At 42.3% G+C, this 20,300-nt stretch overlaps 1 protein-coding gene across 6 annotated transcripts; it reads right to left on the minus strand.

Moving 5' to 3' along the window:
- Positions 1–180: 180 nt before the first annotated feature.
- Positions 181–20,222, minus strand: GIT2 (GIT ArfGAP 2). 6 transcript variants are annotated; one of them, XM_080355461.1, is made up of 20 exons: positions 20,107–20,222; positions 16,026–16,159; positions 15,418–15,530; positions 14,802–14,907; positions 14,360–14,446; positions 14,089–14,219; positions 13,762–13,856; positions 12,917–12,962; positions 11,944–11,992; positions 11,577–11,649; positions 11,146–11,243; positions 10,743–10,854; positions 10,162–10,304; positions 9,202–9,351; positions 8,519–8,767; positions 7,080–7,169; positions 4,328–4,410; positions 4,046–4,228; positions 3,300–3,363; positions 181–2,474 (listed from the first exon to the last, which is right to left on the minus strand). In XM_080355461.1, the coding sequence occupies exons 1-20, from the start codon at positions 20,156–20,158 to the stop codon at positions 2,262–2,264; spliced, it is 2,271 nt and encodes a 756-aa protein (XP_080211587.1). In that variant the 5' UTR covers positions 20,159–20,222; the 3' UTR covers positions 181–2,261. The 6 variants fall into 6 exon arrangements, with proteins under 6 accessions (XP_080211587.1, XP_080211586.1, XP_080211588.1 ...); XM_080355460.1 differs by having other exon boundaries at positions 11,944–11,995; XM_080355462.1 differs by lacking the exon at positions 14,360–14,446 and having other exon boundaries at positions 11,944–11,995.
- Between the last annotated feature and the right edge of the window lie 78 nt (positions 20,223–20,300).

Below are 20,300 nucleotides of genomic sequence, written 5' to 3' on the forward strand. Positions count from 1 at the left end.
TGATTTCTTACTTGTAACTGCAGCTTAAAATGAGTCTGGACACTGCAGCTGGGGTGGAATGTTGACATCCTGTCCCAAAACTGGGTGTTGTTTCAGCACTGCAGCTTTTCCTCAGCTACTGAAACCTTTTCCAAGGTCTTTTCTTTGTAGAACCAATAATTTCACACACTGAGAGGGTTTTAGCATTTTATAATAATACAGTAAACAAAAAAGTCAAAATATTGTACAGACAGACTGACACTGATAAATACAAGTTTTGGAAAAAGGCAAAAAAAATGTTTACTTTCCTATGCAGCATTTTGTAAAGAAAGGGCAAGTTTGTTTACAGGGAAAAAGTGGAGATCTAGCCCTAAAAGAAAAAACCACCATTGTTGTTTCAGGTATTACAAATGTTCTGACCCGCAGTGCTGTGTGACTCGGGGGCTCCTCCTCAGTTCCAGCGCTGGTTCTGACCACTCTGCTGCTTGTGAGAGGAGCTCAGGCCTCTCCTGTTTTACTGAGAACGTTCTGCAGCAATGACACAGTGTGACCATAACCAACCTCGAACACACATGTGTTCAGGGATGGGGCATCGACTAGAAATGCTGTTTAAGTGACAGAATAGGAAATCAGTGACAGGCTGGCCACATTTTTACAGCCAGGCCTTCCAACAAAGTAAAGGGTTAATTTAAAACCCAATGCTTGGGTAGCCAGAACAAGCACCAGCAGTTATCACAGCGTCCGTTTGTTTTGGTACAGAGGCAAGTTTAAACAACTGATAACTTAGATCATCACTTGGTGTTACCCTTTGGAAATCAGGTAAGATATGGTAAAGAAAAGCATACAATGGTGTCCCCACAGACTGAAAAATACCATCTACTGCCTTTCAATGATGCTGATTTCAGGAAAAGTTCCTAGAGTACACCAATGTATTTAAATTGCAAGGAGCATAATTTGGAAGCAGGTTTTACAAATGTCGTTTTGCAGATCTGGGCCCAGCCTCTCTGCATTGCTGGGAGTTTAGAGACAGTTCTGGAATTCAGACGTGCAAAAAGGAAATGGGAAAAAAAAACCACAATGAAAAACTGATTTACTGGGTTGTCATCTACACGCGCCCTCAAACTTGCACTACTTTAAAAAGAGAGCTAATTCCAACACAACAATCCAGCACTGTCATGGCACTTAGTGTTCATACCCACATACAAACAGCATGATCTGAAAAGGAACCAACCACCGAACTTTGGTTGAAAAAACCTGAAACACAGATATTTGTCACCTGCCGCCCTCTGAGGCAGCCTAGCGTGGGTTTGAAAGACTTACAGAAAACTTACTAGGTATCAGAAATCCTTTCACATTTGGATATGTTGAGGTACAGAGGTTATACGCTATGGCAGGCACAGCTGCTTTTGCACTGGCACTCTTCTGTCTTCCTTTCTAATTATCACAGAAATCTTTATTGAAATTACATCTTGAGTTACTAAGCAATGCTGCTTTGACGGTGCCTTGAAGATGACAGTAAAACTCTGTAGGAAACTTAAGCATGAATTACTAAATCAGAAACAAAGGATAATATTTTAACCACTAATGCCCTAAAGTAACATCAAACATACATTAATGGCATAGTGACAACTAAAAGAAATAACTATTAAGTTTCAAATTCCTTCCAAAACATAAAGTGACAAAGACCTTGTATAGTTACATGTAATAAGCTCGGATGCCCACAACTACTATTGTTTTAGCAGACTAAAAAACATTATTATTGCACAACGGTTGATATGGGAACAGATAATATTTGGTTTGCACTCCATTAGCGGGACTACAACCTTTTTCCTGCTGGGCGGCAGTTCTGTCCCGGAGCCTTCAGAGCCCACTTCGCTGCAGGTTCCACGGCACGAGGCTCCAGGCCGGACAGAGCTGAGATTCCGTCCTCCCACGCATGTGGCTGTTTTCAGTGGGAGTTTTGCAAGAAACATCAGAAAGCAGAATGTGGCCCCAAGGAAACATCTAGAGAGCTCGGTACAGCGCTGGTAGGTGATAACGATGGCTCAACAGCTACTCGCAACATGCTATTATCTGTAACTAAACTGGCAACACAGGCACGAGATAAGGCAGTGGGTTAAATTAATCATAAAATTGTTAGAAAACATGCAAAAGTAATACTGAGGGTTTTTTTATAAAAAAGTTTCTTGCCCCTTTAGTTTTTCTCATAGAAATTTGAATAGTTCCACACCTCTGTTTGAAATTCAACCTTTAAAAAAAAACATGAAGCAGCCAAGCGTGACTCAGTTGTTGTTCTCTTTGGTGGTGATGGTGACCAGCTGCTTGGCAGCCTTGGCGATGTCGTAGGCGCACTGGATCACCTGCTGCGTCACCAGCTGGATGTCCGTCGTGGGGCACGTCTCCACGGGAAGGGTTTTTGTGCACTCGGATTGGAGTCTGTAGGCACTAGATGTCAGCAGACGCAAAGAAGTCCTTACCAGCTCCGATTTGGGTTTCTGGGAAAGGAAAGGAGAAAGTTGAACTTGCCAGAACAACAAAACTGTTTTAGAGTCGCTTTTAACTAGTCGGCAGTTATTCACAAGTGTTCTTTAGCATGACATTTCTGCTCCTAGGGCCCTGCTTTCTGCACAAACTTCTCTGTGCTGCAGGAGATGGGGGGCAGGGGCGGGTGAAACAAGCTCCCAGAATCTCTCCTCTCTCATCTCAAGGATATTTCAAGATGCTGCCAGGCAGGACACAGGGAAATAGTGCTTCACACTCTCCTTTAGGAAGTTAATCATCCAAATTTCCTAGTGCCCATTTAGTGCTGCCCAGCCCATATCCTGGCTGACATCAGGGTACAGCATGTACTACACAATTTGTTCAGGTAGGCACAACAGCATTAGATTTTCCTTGCAGTTTAACAGAAGGAGATTTCACTCCCTGAGTGTGCTGTGAAGAAACAGATCACTTTGGTGGATGGTTCACAGATCTAAACATAACCGCAAGCAAGAAATCCAGGCAACATCATTCAACTGGAGCCTTGGGAGAGACAAATGGAGCAAAATTCCCACACAGCCACAATCCTCAAGTTAGATGCGAGCAGCCTCCAGTTTTGGAGGAACTGTGTGCAATTCTTAGAGTTTTTAAGTTCCAGAGTAAAATTAAAGGCCTGGACTTACATTAGCCTTTCCCAATCGACGTGCTAATAAATAGAGAGATGCAAGATGTGACAAACACACCTCGACATTTCTCCCTACCTTCTGCTCCTGGTTTCCATTTACTGAAGGGAAATTTAAAGAGGAGTGAGGCTAAAAACATTAATGCTGTAAGGTACTTACTTTTGGGAACAACGCTGCCATCTCCGTCACTGCCACGTGTATCCTCTCGGAGCATGGTATATAGCTGCAAAAAGACGCAATGGATTATTCATTAGGGAAGACTCTTCAATTTCACTCATCAGTGGCTATTATTCTAAAAACAACTGAGTAACAAAAAAAACACATATATATTCTAAAACTCTCTTTGTATGCGGCACGGAAGGCCATTGAAGCAGGGAGTGCAACACATGATCTGGTGATTCCTCGTGTCTCCTCAGCATTCCCTAGCACAGCTTCGTATGTAACTACGTGACTTCAGAAAAAGCAAAAGCTTAACCAATAGTACAAAATTATTTCTTAAGTTTTTGCTACTCTTTGATCGAAGTTTGTTTGAAGGAATGACTGTTCGCACCTGTTATATCAAATACTGTCACATTCTTCTATACACAGTGAATAGACAAACCACAGTTCTCATAGAGCAGCTTATAGACACGTACATCTCCAAACCACCGACTGCTTTCTCACTGTGTGAGTTACAGGCTAAATATTCAGTAATTCTGTTGAAGGCACACTGTGCTGGTCACTCGTCCCTGCTCACCCAGTGACACTAAGTCCAGTGCACCAGGAAACACCAGGGACCTGCACATTTTGTAGGTGTGAAATCAGCATCTCCAGCATTAACGTGGGTGGTGGCTGTTTGCAAACACCCAAATAAGTTTTTACATTTCATCACAAACTCTGGAGCTCTTCCGGCACTCACGCCTTACCTGTCATGCTTGTTCTCCTGTGCTGCTCGCAGCAGTTCCTGAATGTTCTTAGTGATCTGCTCAGTTTTCCGAATCACATCTTCAGTACTGGGCAAACTGGAGCTGGGGGCTGTGTTGGTGTCTTCAGGGATGGATCCCTCGCCCTGCCAGATGACGCTCCTCTGCCGGCCCTTCCTGCCTGACCTGCAAAGCAGCAAACCAGAGGTCGGTCCTGTGGGACAGAACTGGCTGGTGTCCTCTGGCAGCGCTGAGCTGTGCCTTCAGCTGTGTCACCGCACCTACCCCGTCTCCTCCAGCTCCAGCGGGGTGGGGGGGTTGTCATAGTCGCTCTCAGACACGCTGCTCTGCTTCTCCAGCTTCGAGGTCTGCAACAAACACAGATTTATTTCAGCGCTGTGCAGGAAAGAAGAGCCCCGAGATGCTCCAGCACCATGACCTGCAGATGTGAGCTCATTCTTTAGCACAACAGCCCCTGAAACAGCCACTACCCCCATGTCCCCACCAGCCCTGAGCGAGGGCTCTGCCCTGGCACCCAGCAGGGCTGTGGGGACAGACAGACAGACAGCTGCAGCACGACCACCTTCTCCTGACGCTGAAACCACCATGAGGGAAGGGACGGGGAGGCCCATGGAGGTCAAGTGCGGAGGGCAGGACCATGGGGTGAAAGCGGCCAACCCAAGAGCAGGAGGCCACCGAGACTGGGGTGGAAAGCAGACCAAGCTCGGGAGGCCAGAACAAGAACTAAGGCCAAATCAAGAATGGGGGTCTGACCACAGACCCGGGCAGGGGGAGCCCACCACACAATGGGACACCAAAACGAGGGCTGAGGTCTGTTGCAACAGGAAAGTCCAAATAAAGACAGGAGACTGAAACGATGGTGGGAGGCCCAGTGCAGAGTGGAGGCCAAGCAGTGGGTAGAAGACCGAAGGGCAACACAGCACGTCAGTGTCACTCAACATCCAGAGCAGCCTCTGCCCCAGCTCCTGCCATGGTCATGTCACAGGGTCCTTCGCCATCTCCACTGAAGAATCAGCCTTGGAGCTTCACAGCAGCTCTGAAGATGAGGGAATCTCAAGTGTCAGATTGTAAGGGACACCTTCAGTCTGCATCCCTGATCCACAGACTTAGGAAAACACTTCTGCCTCAATGATAGACCAAAAATGTGACTAGGAATTTGCTTTCATCAGTTAAGATCCAGTATGTTTGTTAAGCACTCATCTAATGTTAAACCCAACAATTCTTAACCTTGAAGCACCTGCGGTATGAACACTTTCTGTCCATTTTAAAGTTACTCCACACAGAAGGAAAAACCAAGCGTTTTTTGAATGCTCATCTCTCAGGATAGCTAGTAAAGACCAATTCTAAATGTGACATATTATGAAGATATAAAATTATTATATGTAGAGTCTGGCCTTTCATCTTTCCCAGATGCATAGAGAACAGTATGATTAGTGGCAAAGCTCTACACTATGGTCAGAAATACAAATGCCAACAATGAATTACAAGAATGGGATATTATGGAACCAGTAACATAGTATAGAATTAGTGTACAATAAAAAACAACAAAACCTCTGCAAGTTTCTAGTACTACACAGTACTGGTATCAGCTGCAGCCAAGCCTGGATTTGCATTTGACCAGGCAGGATAATCCCTTGAACACAGGATACAACAAAGGTCCCAAAGGACTTTGTCTTAATACTTGGTTCAAAGTTAGAGAGGCTTAGTCAGAGTGAGACCTCGAAATGCCACCGGTGCATTGTGATGCTGGAGGGCACTTTCCATGAGCAGCATAAGCTGGAGCTCAGGGCCAGTCAAACCACAGTGTAAAAGCAATGGGTTGTTCACCTTCAGCATCCGTTGATCTGTGACACATCACCCTGTACCTGCTCAGGCTCCACTAAAGCCAGTCACAGCCAGAAATGGATGTTACTCTACAGCTGCAAATGTAATGTTTTTTTTCCTTCTTTTAAATATGTAACTTGCAGTTAGTTCAAGGATCCCATATAAAACATTCTAAAAAGAAGCTGTCACAGACTAGCCCAAACTGTTTGCCTCCCTCAACGTGTCCTTTTGCGAGGTGGCATTTTGTGCTCGCTTGTAGCAAAGGAAGTGGTAAATTTAGTAAGACTAGATTTATATATGTCCCACTACAAAAACAGAACAGTGTTTTAAAAAAAGAAAAAACAAAACACCTTTGAGAAGCTGGACAATGCTTCCCCAAATAGCCAATAGCTCACACGAGACCACAGCAGAGACAGGGTCTTTGGAATAACATGAGCTTCCAGAACGTGTTTAGTGTTTCTTGGTAACGCTGCAATTTTTCTCCTACAGTCAGTACTGTAGCTAGCAAACACCTTAAGAACAAAACTCTGTAGGTCCTGATGGAACACCAATAAAAGCTTCTTTTATACACACACTCTTGGTGTCTTTAATCTCGACCTGAAAGCAGCGTCTTGCTAAAAAGAATCCCCATGCCGTTTCATCTGTCAAGGTGAGCAGAAAGCAGGCTGGGCAATACGAATAACAGTTTGGATGCCTGAAGAACTCGCTTCAAACAAACTAATGAACATCTGTAAGATAAACGGTCAATCAGTAGCAGCGTGGATTGGTGCAAACTGACAGCCCCGAAGAAAGCAGGCTGTAAAGCCAGGACCCGGTGAGCTGCGTACGCCTCATGCAGTGCATTTTAGTCAGCGGGAAAAGTTATGTATCGGCTTATGAAGTGTCAGTGAGCGCCTGCAAAATAACTTCCAAACAGCCACCAACTTGTCTGCTGGCTGCTCCCCGCATTACGCAGTTGAACGAGTGATCTGGAGTAACCGTGCGTGGTGTTAAATGCTCAAGGTTTCAGCCGTTGTGAAGTTAGAGAGAGGCGAGTCCCCACAGCGCGTGGCAGAAGAAACGGAAAGTGATGAAATCCTGCTCCATGCAAGCACCAAGGCTCCTCAGCGTGACAGGGGAGAAGAGAGAGGCAGGATGGCTGAGGGAGATGCCACCTCCTGCAGGTAAAATACCGAGTGGGAAGGTACTTAACCCTTCGTGTGCTTTCATCCCTTGACCAGGAAAGCGTGGAGGGGAAGGAAGGTAGAGATGAAGAGGAGGTCACAAACGCACTCCTCCCGATCTAAAAATGGGAAAGAGAAAAACACTCGGGAAAACCAAAAAACAAAACACAAATTCTTAACCGAAATAAAGGAACATTCTTAAAACCACGGAGATGACATAAAGCAAGAATGATTTGGAGAATTTGGCTAAGTGTGCGCGGACTTAATTGTTTCAAAATACAATTGACTTCATGTTAATTCTAATATTGATGTTGCAGAGGTGCTAAATTCCACAGAGAATAAAACACATTCAACATAATACCAAATTAACTAACTCCACGTAACGATGCTTCAGAAACACTACTTCTATCCACATTTCGAAGCAAACAGCCAAAGGACCTATCAAAAGCACTGTCATGTTTGCAAACACTGCCACATACAAAAGCATTAACATTTCTTGCTGCCAGAACTGCCTTTACATCAACATGCCAATATAATTTAAAGTGACCCAGATTTCATACTTTGAAGTTCTTATTAAATTAAGCAGGGGAAAAACCCAGCAAACAAATTTCTGCACCGATTCCCTGGTGCACTCAACTGTCATCTTTGGAATGTGCATGGAACAATCATACCCGCTCATGCCAGGCAAGAAAACCCATTATCTTCCAAATATGTATTAAAGGGCTTAATTGTTTATCTGGAAGGAAATACAAGATAGTGCTACCAAAAGGGAAACATAGAAACAAATCCACAGATGTTAAATATGTGCCTAAAAAATAACATCGCATATTCCTGCCCACAGGGCAACCTAAAAAGATGCAGCAAAAAAATTAATAAGCACTAGTGTGTGTTGGGTCACTTATCTAAAGTGTGAACACGTCAGTGCCAAGTCATTGCGGCTGATATGGAATTCCACTATTACTACATCATACAGGAGAATCCTAAACTGGAAGAATTTGTCTAACAGATCTAAATCATCTTCAGCCTCCAGTTCCAAGCTCAGAATAAGAAATTGGTGGCCTCATGAAAAAGTTTCCATTTCCTTTTAGTTTTGAAAGGTGGTTCTGAAGTTCCACAAATCGGCACATGCCTGTATATCTTAAGAAATCCATTAACTTTACCTACTCATCTTGGAATATTATTTCCACCCCCCCGCCTTGTTTTCAAACAGCCACACATTTTGATATTTGGCATATACGTGGTTAACAGAAACAACTGAGCAGAAGCCAAAAGCTCCGGTTTACATATTCCAGAACTGTTACAGCTTTTTCTCCTGCAGACAAGTTAATACAGCAAACATGAACAACTGTTACAGTTCAAATTCACTCTGAAGCAGACAGTTGAGTAGCTCTGGAAAATGAGCGTAGTTGGAAGAGGCAGAAAAGCTGAACATCGGAAGAAATGCAGAAGCATCAGTGGTTTTACTCACGTGTGGAGGGAAAGGCTGCAGTCTCGTTATGCTTTCCTCGGGGTACGTCACCTCTGCCATGGGCAGGTAGGGTTTCTGAGCCGAGCCAGTCTCGTACATGGACATGGGTCTGCTGCCCCGCGCAGACGGTCGCCGCTTTAAAGAAGAATTGTTGGTCGGATCTGTGTACTCAGAACCACTTTGGACCTGATAGATATTGGTTGTGGCCTGTCTTCTGAGGCTGGAATTTTCACTCTGCAGTGTTTGAAGCTGAAAGAAAAAATGGAAAAAATCCCACAACATATACACTGGAAAAGTTGGAAGTGCATTATATAGATACACGTGCACACGTGAGATGTGTGCTAGCACTTCTGCATTGTTAAAAACTGCTTATCTTGAAGCAAGACAGCAAAAACATACAAGACTTGCAACAACTGCGTTGCAACTTGGAAAATTTAGGTCAAAGTGAACTGACATAAGGAGATCATCATCATCATCAAAAAACAAAACACCAAACCAACATGCAAAGCATGTGCTGCACCAATACGTTTATGGTCTCGTCTGACTCCAAAGCAGGTCCATTTTAAAATCACTTTTCTCACTACCCTAATGTTGGGTTATCGCATCTTCTGTTTCAGCAGTTTTATTCTGGTCAACCTAAAATACATGAAGAAATGAAGGGGTGACGCTGTTGTGCCTGTTACCTTTTTCTGCATGATCCTCAGCTCGTCACTCAAGTTGATGTTCACTTTCATTAACTGCTGAATCTTCACCTCAGAAGCCACCAAGGCATTTTTAACCTGCATATATTCTTGGGCTGTCACTGGGCCATCGGACAAGTCCGAATCCAGGCTCTGTGAACAGTAAGAGAACAATACTCGCACCACTAAGAAACAGACTACCAAAAAAGACAAGGAGATTTTGACAGCTTTTCCTGTACTTTAATGGAATCATGGTTCAAGTTAAGTTGAAATTAATAAGATCCACTTACTAAAGTAATTTTAGCCCAATATAAAAGAAAATTGATATCAATCAACTCTTAGCTGCTCCGTGCACAAAACCATTTGTCTCAGCATTTCAGCGACATAATATTTTCCCTTAAGGATTTTACTCTTTCATCAGGATTTTTTTTTAATTCAATAAAGAACTGGAAAGCCATAAAACACAGATTACTACACATCCAGTGTGCACGTTACCAGTGAAGATTAAACTCAAACTGCTGGGTTTACTGCCCCTTTTTTACCATGCTGCACTATTTTCAGGAATGGTTTAAAACAGTCACTATTGGTCTGCTCTAAATATTCCTTCAGTAGGAGCAGTAAATGTTTGTGAAATACCTTGGAATCACCGATAAACAGTGTTTTGGTAGATCTAGTTATTTCACCTGTGCAATTAGATCTCTATCTTAACTCCAGACATGCACAGTGGAGTACATTACTTTTCTAGAGGAACATTTTATTTACAATAAGAATTCCTTAAGTCACAACTCTTAATTTTGTTAAAGTTTGTAGACTGAGGCATGACTCTGAAAAGGATTTGAAAATTAATTACAGTATTCATTTTCTTGATCATTTGTGCACGTTAAATCACCTCACAAGGGGAAAGAGTCACTGCAAATCACCTTTACGGATAAATTTTGGTGTGTCTAAATATTTCCAACCTACCTTCTGTCTGTTTGATTTAGCTGCATTTGTTTCCAGATCTGTATCTTCATCTGAAGCAACGCTGTCATAATCAGGTTGGTCATTATCCTGACTTTCACTACTATGTTGATTGCTGATGGATTTGAGTATCAGTTCCACGTTTTCTGTAGATCAACATACCCCATTTAAAAACATGCCAGTAAGTTTAGAGAAGGAATAGAAGTGTATGCTTTAAAGTAAGTTAAAAACATAAAATAGAAAATATCTTCAGAGAGACCATACAAGACATGCCGTAATAAAGTATCATTTGAGTAGCCCAGTTCAAGAAGAAAATAGATCTACATAATAGGTATGTATTATTACTGTCCAAAATACCAAAGTTTTATGGCTTTATCTTTTCATTTTTTTAAGTGTTTCAGACAAGTAAGTGGTGAGAATCATGGCGTCAATAGCCTGCTATCCACAGGATCTAGTTCTTATAATTTATTTTAAAAAATATATAAATCTCTTTCTTCATCTAGTACGTCTGAATGCAGCTGTGGCATTGATTAAACTGCTGAAGAACCGTGCGTAGAAGAGCTGACAACCAAAATCGCACTCACCTTTCGAACCAGTGAGAGGATTCCCCTGTTGTCTTCGTTTGGCATCACTTAGAATATCTATAACTAGCGTAGCAAATTCATGGGCATTAAATCGAGCCAATTTCTGTCTTCCCTAAATTACAAAATAACACAGAAAAGAAAGTACATCATGTATTAAGTGAACAGCAGAGTTTCCAGGTAAGACTAAGACTGTAGCACTTAAAGCAAGTTCAATTACATTTATTGCAATAAGTGTGATTTAAATTACCCAGCGGTGCACTCCAGGGCAGGGGAAATCTGGAACTATTTTAACCTCTTCACAAGCAGATGCAACTCTTGTACAGTCATGAAATAACGCAATATTACTTAGAATACCTCACCTGTTAAATAAAAACTATTTTACATTATTAAGAAGACTGCATACCTGATTCCTAGTTGAGGAATATTCGGGATTTACAGGAAGAAAAGGGACCACGGTGGTCTCTGTCACAAGTGTGCTGTGATTCTGAGTAGCAAGCCAAACTGCCCCAGGAAGAGGAAGACAAAAATAAGAGGGAATAACCTTCCTGTACTATTTGACAGTGTTTCTTGTCAAAGAATAAAAGACCGCAATTTCAAACACAAACACAATCAATTCAAAGGAAGGCTTTTTCCCCAGAGGGTTCTCTACTTCGTAAAAAACAAGATTTTTTCAATTAACGTCACTTCCAGACAATGCAAGACAAAGAAACTCTCAGTATCAGTAATAACTGAACAGAAAAGTGCTTTAAATAGAACGTATGCTTGCACTAGCATGTTGTGTGTAATGTACCGATTTAGATTTATTTTATACACATTCCAGAAAGCTTCATTCACCTGCATCTGTTTCCCTCCTGTCAACTTCATCATACACATCCATGGCAAGTTCTTCAAATAAGTGGTTGCTTAGCTAAGGGTAGAAGAGAATCATTACAGCTTGAAAAGAAACAAAACCTAGTAAGAATCCTTATAAAATAGAAAATAAAACAGCACAACTCTGCTCTCGTTTGGCTGCTTTTCACCCTATTTAATTACTTGTTTCTCAGTCTGCACTGGAACATCATCCATGAAGGAGACATGTATGACTGTGCAATTGCAGAGACACAAAAATACTGTTGTACACTTTATTTATGCAGGAATTAATAGCAGCTGAGAAAGATGAAGTGCAGAGTTTGCCACCTCTAGACAAAGAAGTTTTACTTACAGACTGAAGCTTCTTCTTTGCTGCTTTTGCAAGTTCTGATAAATCTAGACTGCTATGAACACAGAAAGTGATCATTACATCTACAGTGTGTAACAACTTGTTTAAACACAAATGCTACGTTCTGATAATTCAGTGACTAAAAGGTCACTTTTATTTGAAACTTGTTCATCTTTTAGTATTTTTAATATAGTTTTTAACACACTGATCTTATTAACATTGGCAATACATCTGTTCGCATACTCTCGAGCTCTTCTAAACAACCATATTAAATTTAAAGGAAAAGAATCCCCCGAATCCTTTGGAACCTGAATACCCACATTTCAGAGCTCAAGCAGCAGTTGAGCTGCAGCGCCACAAAACGCTTTCTGTAAGCAATCTGAACAATAGCATCATTTTACCAACTACTACATAGTTTCTATAATTTTCATTTTATTACAGTTTTTCACAGAAAACTTGCAAGCAATAAGTTGAACAGTAGCTACTTACAGCCGTCTTATTTCCAATTGCATAGCAATAAAAGAAAGATAGGGACTTATGATTAATACTTGATGTGTTTTATACAAGTATGATTTCAATGATCATAACCAAAAGTTAAAAGCACTCAGATGATCAAAAAACAAAAATATTTTCAGAGAAAAATGCAGTTTTCTTGCAAGCATTAGTTTCAAAATGCTCTGTCAGGAAACTAACTCAATTAGTCCTTACTTTATTTACAAAACCTGTTTCCCAGGAATCCCCATGTGTGTTCCCTTCATATAATTCTCACCTTCCTCCTGCATTTTAATAAATACAGTAAAATCCTATGATTATCTGATTTTATTTACACAACAATATTTCTAGAAAAGCTTCCAAGGCACACATTAAAAACTTAGAATGACAACAAACTTAAAGTTGTTTCAGAAAGGAAAGGAAACTTAATTATTAGGTTTTCTATTTTGATGTTTTCGCACACGCCGCGGAATCAGCAACTCACCTGTCTGCCATCTGAGGTATAACAAAGTGCTGTCCATTTTTGTGCTCTAGAGTTGAAAACAAATTGCACTTTAATAGGTTGTTACTGGCCTACAGTTCTCAACGCTGTCAGGACGTACAGCTGCTATTCAGTTTTACTAAAAGACACAGTAATGAGGAACCCAAGAATATATGCAACAGGCAAACACAGAATAATTTATCTTGCATGTAATTATTCCATTTCCAACTAAAGGAAGCTAGCAAGTCTTAACAGAAGGTTCCTACCACCATTTCCTGGTGTTATCAAAGATTCCAATTAAGGTTTATCAACTGTCTTAAAACTCCATTTAAAATAAAGTTCTAACGTAGGTGCCTTTATGGCATCTAATGGCTACAAATTCTTCAAGTGTGCTTGCGTCCAAAAGGTGCCCATTTAACTGCATAATCCCCTGCTCTCACATTTCAGCGAGAAGAAGCTGCTTAGAGCTTAAATGGTATCTCCTGCCAACTAAATGATGTTCAGAAAAATCTGTATTTTCCATGCAATTCACTCCTTGAAGTTACACAGTACTCAGCTGATCTTATATGTGTGTTTCTCCACACTTCAGGGGTATTCTGTTTAAAGAACAGACAGGAACTTTATTTTAGGTATACTTAAACCCTGCAGGTTTATCTGAATTTTAAATGCATTATCACTTATCTTACATCTTCTACTTTCTTTTGTTCTTACTGTACCATTTATATAATGTTAGAATACTCGAAATGCATATAAAAAGTGCAGCAACACTGACACAAAGATTATACACCATATAGAATTATGTCCTATAACTAACATGGATCTCAGAGGGCAATTTTTTGTCTACTCACCCGGTTTCCTGCCACAGAGGTAGAAAGCCAACCTGTCCGTGAGTTCATACTGAATCTCCACCAGGCGATCTGCCAGTTCGTGGTGCCCACCTTGTCTGGTTTATACACACACACAAAAGTTACATTGGTTATTCATTCTGAGACATACAAAAAGTTTTTAAAATGGTCAGATAAACAGATTTACTACAAGCCACAGTTCAATGCTGCACATGCAAATCTATCAACACAGCACAGTCAAATTATTTTCAGGACAAATATATCTAAGCAGGTTCATCATGTGATTTGGGGATATTTAGGAACACTAGTTAATAGATAAAAGCATTCTACCTTGCATAGTCAACTGGAGTTTTTCCATTGGAATCTTGTGTGCCAGGATCAGCACCATAAACCGCTAATAATTCTGCTTGTAAAGTCTGTCCTGCCTTAGCAGCAACGTGGAGTGGGGTGTTTCCTTTCTCCTACAAGTTATTAGGAAAAACATCGACTTAATCAACAAGTCTGAGTAGAAGACTGAAATGTGTATCTGCTGAAATCAGTATAAATATTGCAAACTGTACAAACTGATGGTCTATCGAAATAATGAAAGAAGTGTTCATACAGGATGAAAGAAGTTGGCTTGGGCTCCTAAGGAGAGTAATCGCAAACACGTCTCCAGATTCCCTGTCCTTACGCTGGAATGGAGTTGCTGAAAAAGAAGCAGGATTGTGCTTAATACAGCAGCAATAAATGTGATTCAGCATTTGATTTTTCAGCCGAGCTTTTAGAAACGGGTATGCCAGAATTCTTGCTACAGCTGATTTGTACAAACATTTTTCTCCAAGTTAACCTAAATTAATGCCTCTCAACCATGCACACCTCCAGCATCCATATATATTACCAAAAAAGCGGCTTCCAGTTAAAGTCAAGCTGTATTTGTTTACATAAGTGCTGAAGATCATCAATAGTTTGATCTCTAGTCAAAAGCAACTAATTTAATTCATATTTCAGTACTCTGTTACATACAAGCTGCAGTTTCTGCAGACTGCCAGAACCGTACTAACCTTACTGAGATCTTTGGCAGTAACACTGTCATCTTCACGGCACGGCAAGCGATGAACAAACGCTAACATTTGATATTTAGCTCTAATGAATTCTGCTTTATTGGGACTGTGAAGAGAAACCCCAAGCAGCAGAAGGGAAAGAAAACAAGTATTAGTGTTTTTGCAATAATACAGATGCTCTAGAAAAAGGAAAATTGACAAGTGAAGGTTGCATTAGATCTTTGGTTGCTATTAGCAGCAGTTAGACACAAAGAAAAACCAACAGTGCAGATTGTCTAACAATACAGAGCACACTTTTGTTACACACATCAGAATATTTGCAGACTCTAGGATATAGTGTATATTTCTTAGAAGTCAACATTTAACTTAAAATTATGGCAGCTTAATATCTGTACACTAAACTACGTTACTACATGCAGTTATTCACATTTTAAAATGAAGCACCATGTTCAGTGACAAATCTTCTGTCAATTAAAAAAAGAAACTGAACAAATAACTCCTGTTCTCTTCCAGCAACAAAATAACAGGTTCCCATGGATATCTTGCTGCCCCTGTCAATGCTGAATAAAACAATCACACTTCCATAAAACCACAAATCCTGTAACTCTGCACTTACTGCACTTTATCCTGCGGGCCAGCTTTGCGCCTTCCACTCATAACAGAGGCAGGGTCCAGCAACGAATGTTCCCATATGGAGTTCGCACCGTTATTATACAGCGTTTCAACCATCTGAAATCCAAAGCACATACCACAATGTTGCTGCTAGCTGCACAGACTGACTAATTTAATATCTGTAATTGTTTCCAAGCAGACAGCAAGGCAGAGATTCATATTCTGTGTGCCAGCATCCATAACCGACCGGGATATCAGAACCAGGGACACGCCTGGGAGGTTATGATGTGGAATGTAATGAGAATCTCCTTAAAAATCTCTACTCTTCCCAACAGCAGCTCTACTGAAAACAAAAGCTTGCTCTATATTGAAAATTTAGGTTGAAGTAGATGCATTGCACAAGTCAAAGAAAAGTTGAAGGTGACCTTCCAAAACAGAGGTTTCAAATTAAAAAGGGATAGACAATTCTAATTTTATTGGTGAATCATAGCAAAACAAGAGAAATAAGAGGAGAACAACTTAGAAAAAGAAAGCTTAGTGATTTAAATTCTATAAAAAACGTTTTAAAAAATTAATCTCTCTTGTTTTAATGAAGGAAGACACAGTCTTTACCTGCAGCAGTGTTGGAGGCCATGGTGTATGCTTGAGATGTCTCACTTGAGAGATATGACGCCCCAGACTTCGATGAACGCTACAGCACTCGTCACAGATCAGAATGCCCCTGTTTATAGAGGCCCAACAAGGGTCTGAAAAACAACACGTTAATTACAACACAAAAGGCAACATGACCTTGTATTTAAAACACAGAATCTACAATGAGGAGCTGCGCTCTCTAACCTTGGCTTTGCTGCTCACCCACCGTGTGACCCTGTGAATTTTATTAACAGAGTTGTGCTGGGATGTAGGGGAAACAGCAGCCCTGGGGAGCCCAGGACAGCGAGGGGACCTGCGAAAAGCTCCACTCTTTGCAGTTCTGCCTATGGAAACACTTTGTAAGCACAACAGAACACTGAATTTATTGCCTTACTGAAGTGCTTACTTGTCATTTAGTTAAGTCCTACAAAAATATTTCTAACAATAGTACCTACATGCTCTTCCTTCACTTCTGTATTATTATGATGGTTTTTAATTTCCACATTAAATAATAAAAACACTCAAGAGTGCCACAGTAAAACAGAAAAGCAAGATACATATGTGTCAAGCTAAAGGCTCAGTAAAACATTGTCAAACTAATTCAACTCCAAACAGATCCAAATTCAAGCAAACCCAAGACAACTGATGGAAGGTGAAGCAGTAAATAACATACACTACCTATTATGTAGCATCGTGCAGTATAAAACCAAGTAGGAAGTTGCATCTAACTGAAACCGAATATAAGCAAAAAGATGACATTAAGTGAGGCACTCTATGTGCCAAAATCCTGTAGTAACAGGCAACGGAGCAACAAGATGGATCTTCAGGTCTGGCACATCCCAGGAAAAGAAAAAAGAAAAAGGAATTCATGATCACTTCTGCTTCTTAATTTCAAACCCAAAGATGGGTTTGAGGCCAAATAAGTGAGTGCAGCAGAAGCTGGTATCAATGAGAGAACTTCTGCATCCTGTCACAATGCATCCAAGCAATCGTGCATCATAGAAAAGTCTTCGCTGACCCATGCGGTGAATTGACTGAATCCCTGAAACATGAGATCTGATCATAGTTGTGGTTTCTAAGCAGAGTTGATGTTGTGTGTGTGCTGAAGGCGATGCAGGCAAACCTGCTGGAACCACGGCCCGTGAGGGACGGGAGCATCTATTGGTAACTACCACAGCCCAGAGCCAAATTAAAGCATGTTTTGTTGTTTTTTTTTTTTAAAAAACCACCTAACCTAATTTTAAAAAACAAATTAATAACAAGCACACAACCTCCTTATTAAACCATTCCATTATTTTAGCAACTTTCACTTCTAAGAAGGAAAAAAATAACAATGAAATCAGATGTGTTAGCACCAGCCTAACAACCCAAGGCAGGAGGCAGTGTTCCAGATTAATGAGTTTTGTCGCTTTTCATCACACACACACACATTCCCAAACTCGCAACTGAAAGCCATTACCTTTCTTTTTTTCAGTCCCTAGTTGCAGCTGCTTGTGAACCTCATTGCTTTGACTGACAGTCATTACGCTTTTTCCTTTACACCCATCTCAATACAGAACTTGACTGGCTCCAAACAAAGGCCCTTTATCCATCATAAAGTCAGCCACTGTTTATTTGGTCATTTCATAGCAGAAATGGGGCTTTAAAATTCTTCTGGAGAGAAAAAAGCTGAGGGCTTGCTTGTAATCTCGGTTTGTACATTCTACCTAAATCACATTGATGAAAGAGTCCACATTTATGTAGAATCTGTCCAAAACTGGTACCACTGGAAATGTGGATGGTGCGATAGAAAAAATACAAGAAAAAAGACAACAGACAGCTTTGGCAAGAGAACTGAGAAGTTCAGCACACTGGGCACTTTTTGCAGAGGCCAGACAGAGGATACACTGCAGCTCAGGCCCAGATTAGGAGCCCAAACGATATGGGAAAGGGCAGGTTTGATGGTGTGAACAGATCGAAAAGCAGCAGGAAGTCAGGCATTGCAACCTGTTCTCTGAGTCACACTGCTTTAACTGAAAGAGGTTTTTTCAATGAAACTGCACAATCATTTATTTGTAGCCTCTCAACTCAATTCCTACCTGGCTTAGTACCATTTATTTGCTCTCAAGTAACAGATGGGGATGGGAAAGAGAGAAGGAACGGAGCATTAGTCTGAAGAAACAGAGAACTGTCAGGTTATGGGAAAATTACTATTTCAGGTTTAAATTTAATTCGATGTCTGTGCTGGAATTTACTTGAATCATTTTTAAAATAGATCCAATTACGGACACAACCAAAACACCCTTAAGCCAACACCAAAATATGAGAGGGGAGAAGCTCGAGGTCTGTTTTCAGGAACAGGAAGCGTTTGACGAGGACGGGCCCGAACCCCGAGTGAACCGCCCCAGAATAGGAAGTGTACCATAACACACGTAAAATCACCTCATCGACAAGAAAACCATTCGTGCTTTGCCGCAGAAACAAGGAGCATGTTAACGAAGCTCAGGGGGAAAGTACTAATTATTACAGCAGTTGGGCATTTGGCATCTGATGCGGGTGACAAGGCTGCGGCCCCAGGTTTGACACAGCCATGGACACCCCGCAAATTCTCACTGGTTTCAGGAAAAGAGGGGATTTCTTTATACATATGGATAAGCCAGCAGATTCCTTCACTAAGATCAAGTAAATATCTGACAACACTTTAAAATCACAACACAAAGGGCCAGTTTACAAGATTACCCTAATAGCGATTGTGATACACTGCGTAGTCCTGACGAGCTTAACAAATACAAACGCCATAACACAACTTTATCTCAGCATCATAACACCACTGACGTTTAAAAGCATAGATATGCTGCCTTGTATGAGACAGGGCCAACTGTCTACGTCAAATATGCAAGCTCTATTTAATTTTAAAACAAAATTCTATGAAGATAAATGTAACTCCCTGGGAGTTAATTTCAGATTTATTTTTTGCAAACAGAAGTCCCAATTCACAAAAGTCTCGCACACTGTATTTTCTGGCCATTTAAATGTAATCGACATTGCAGCATTTTAATGCATTTCAGTATGCACAGAAGTAATTATATTGGAAGAACCAGCATAGAACGCAAACAACAAAAACTATATAACTCTGAGGAAGAAAGACAACAGATAGACATAGTTGCTAAAAAAAAAAACCGAGTAAACCAGACAGTTTTAAATATAAGAACAGTAAAGCTACAGATGGTCAGAGGAAGAGATGCAACTGACTTTCTAAAACCCAAGATTTGTTGCAATAAGCTCCCGAACTGATCTGCACTGTAAGGCAGATAACGCGCATGTCAACACAGAACGTATGTTGCTCAATGAACGTTTTCAATATGAGTCTATCAGGCACTTTCTTTGCAAGTCCGGGACACCTACACCCAACCCAGGACACGGGGCGGGTCACACACCCGGCAGCTCTGCATTTCTCTCCCTCCTGACCCTCCGAATAAGTGTCGTCTCCAGAGCTCTCATCCTCACAGCTCCCCCGGAACGGCCACTGTCCCTTTCAGCGACACATTTCCAGCTCCCCACCTTTGAGCTCAGTGACCGGAGGGTTCATTTAAGCCAGGCTTTCCCCTCGCTAAGCCGAGCTACAGACCCCGTGCGGGGCCGGGGCCGTGTCCGGGACCCGGGAGGGGGACTCGGGGTCACCGCTGCTGGGCGACCCCGCGCTCTTCTGCCGAAATCCCCGCGCAGCGCGGCTGGGGGAGACCGGCTCCTCCGCGAAAAGGCCGATACGGACAAACCCACCGAGAACGCGTCCAAACCCGGCTTCCCGCTGCCGGGGGCCGCTACTAGGCGGTGACACCCCCGGAAAAGCGCCGGGATCGCCGCCTCCTCCCGCACTGGGTGCCGGGGCCGCTGACAGGGGCCCCCTGCCGCCCAGGGGTGCCCGGCCCGGCGGAGCCCCCGCGTTTCCCCCCTCCCGGCCGCCACCTGCCCGCGCCCCCTCAGCGCCGGAGCGGGGGAAGCCCGGGCTGAGAAGAGGGGGATGGGCTCGCCCGGCCGCCGCGTTGCCTCCGCCGCGCCCCCGGCCGCCGCCGCTGCCTACCCTGGGCGCTGCAGTCGGCGCAGACCTCGCTGCTCCTCAGGCGCTTCGACATGGTGCGCAGCGGCGGCGGCACCGGGCGCTTCCTGCCGCGCTAACGGGCCCGCGCCGCCAGCCCGGCCCAGGCGGCACCGCGCAGGCGCACGGCAGCGCCGCTGGTGGCGCTGTTCGCGGAGCTGCGCGCTCCGAGTTTTCGG

The sequence above is a fragment of the Nesoenas mayeri genome (genome assembly GCF_963082525.1).
Source record: "Nesoenas mayeri genome assembly, chromosome: 17".
NCBI lineage: Eukaryota > Metazoa > Chordata > Aves > Columbiformes > Columbidae > Nesoenas > Nesoenas mayeri.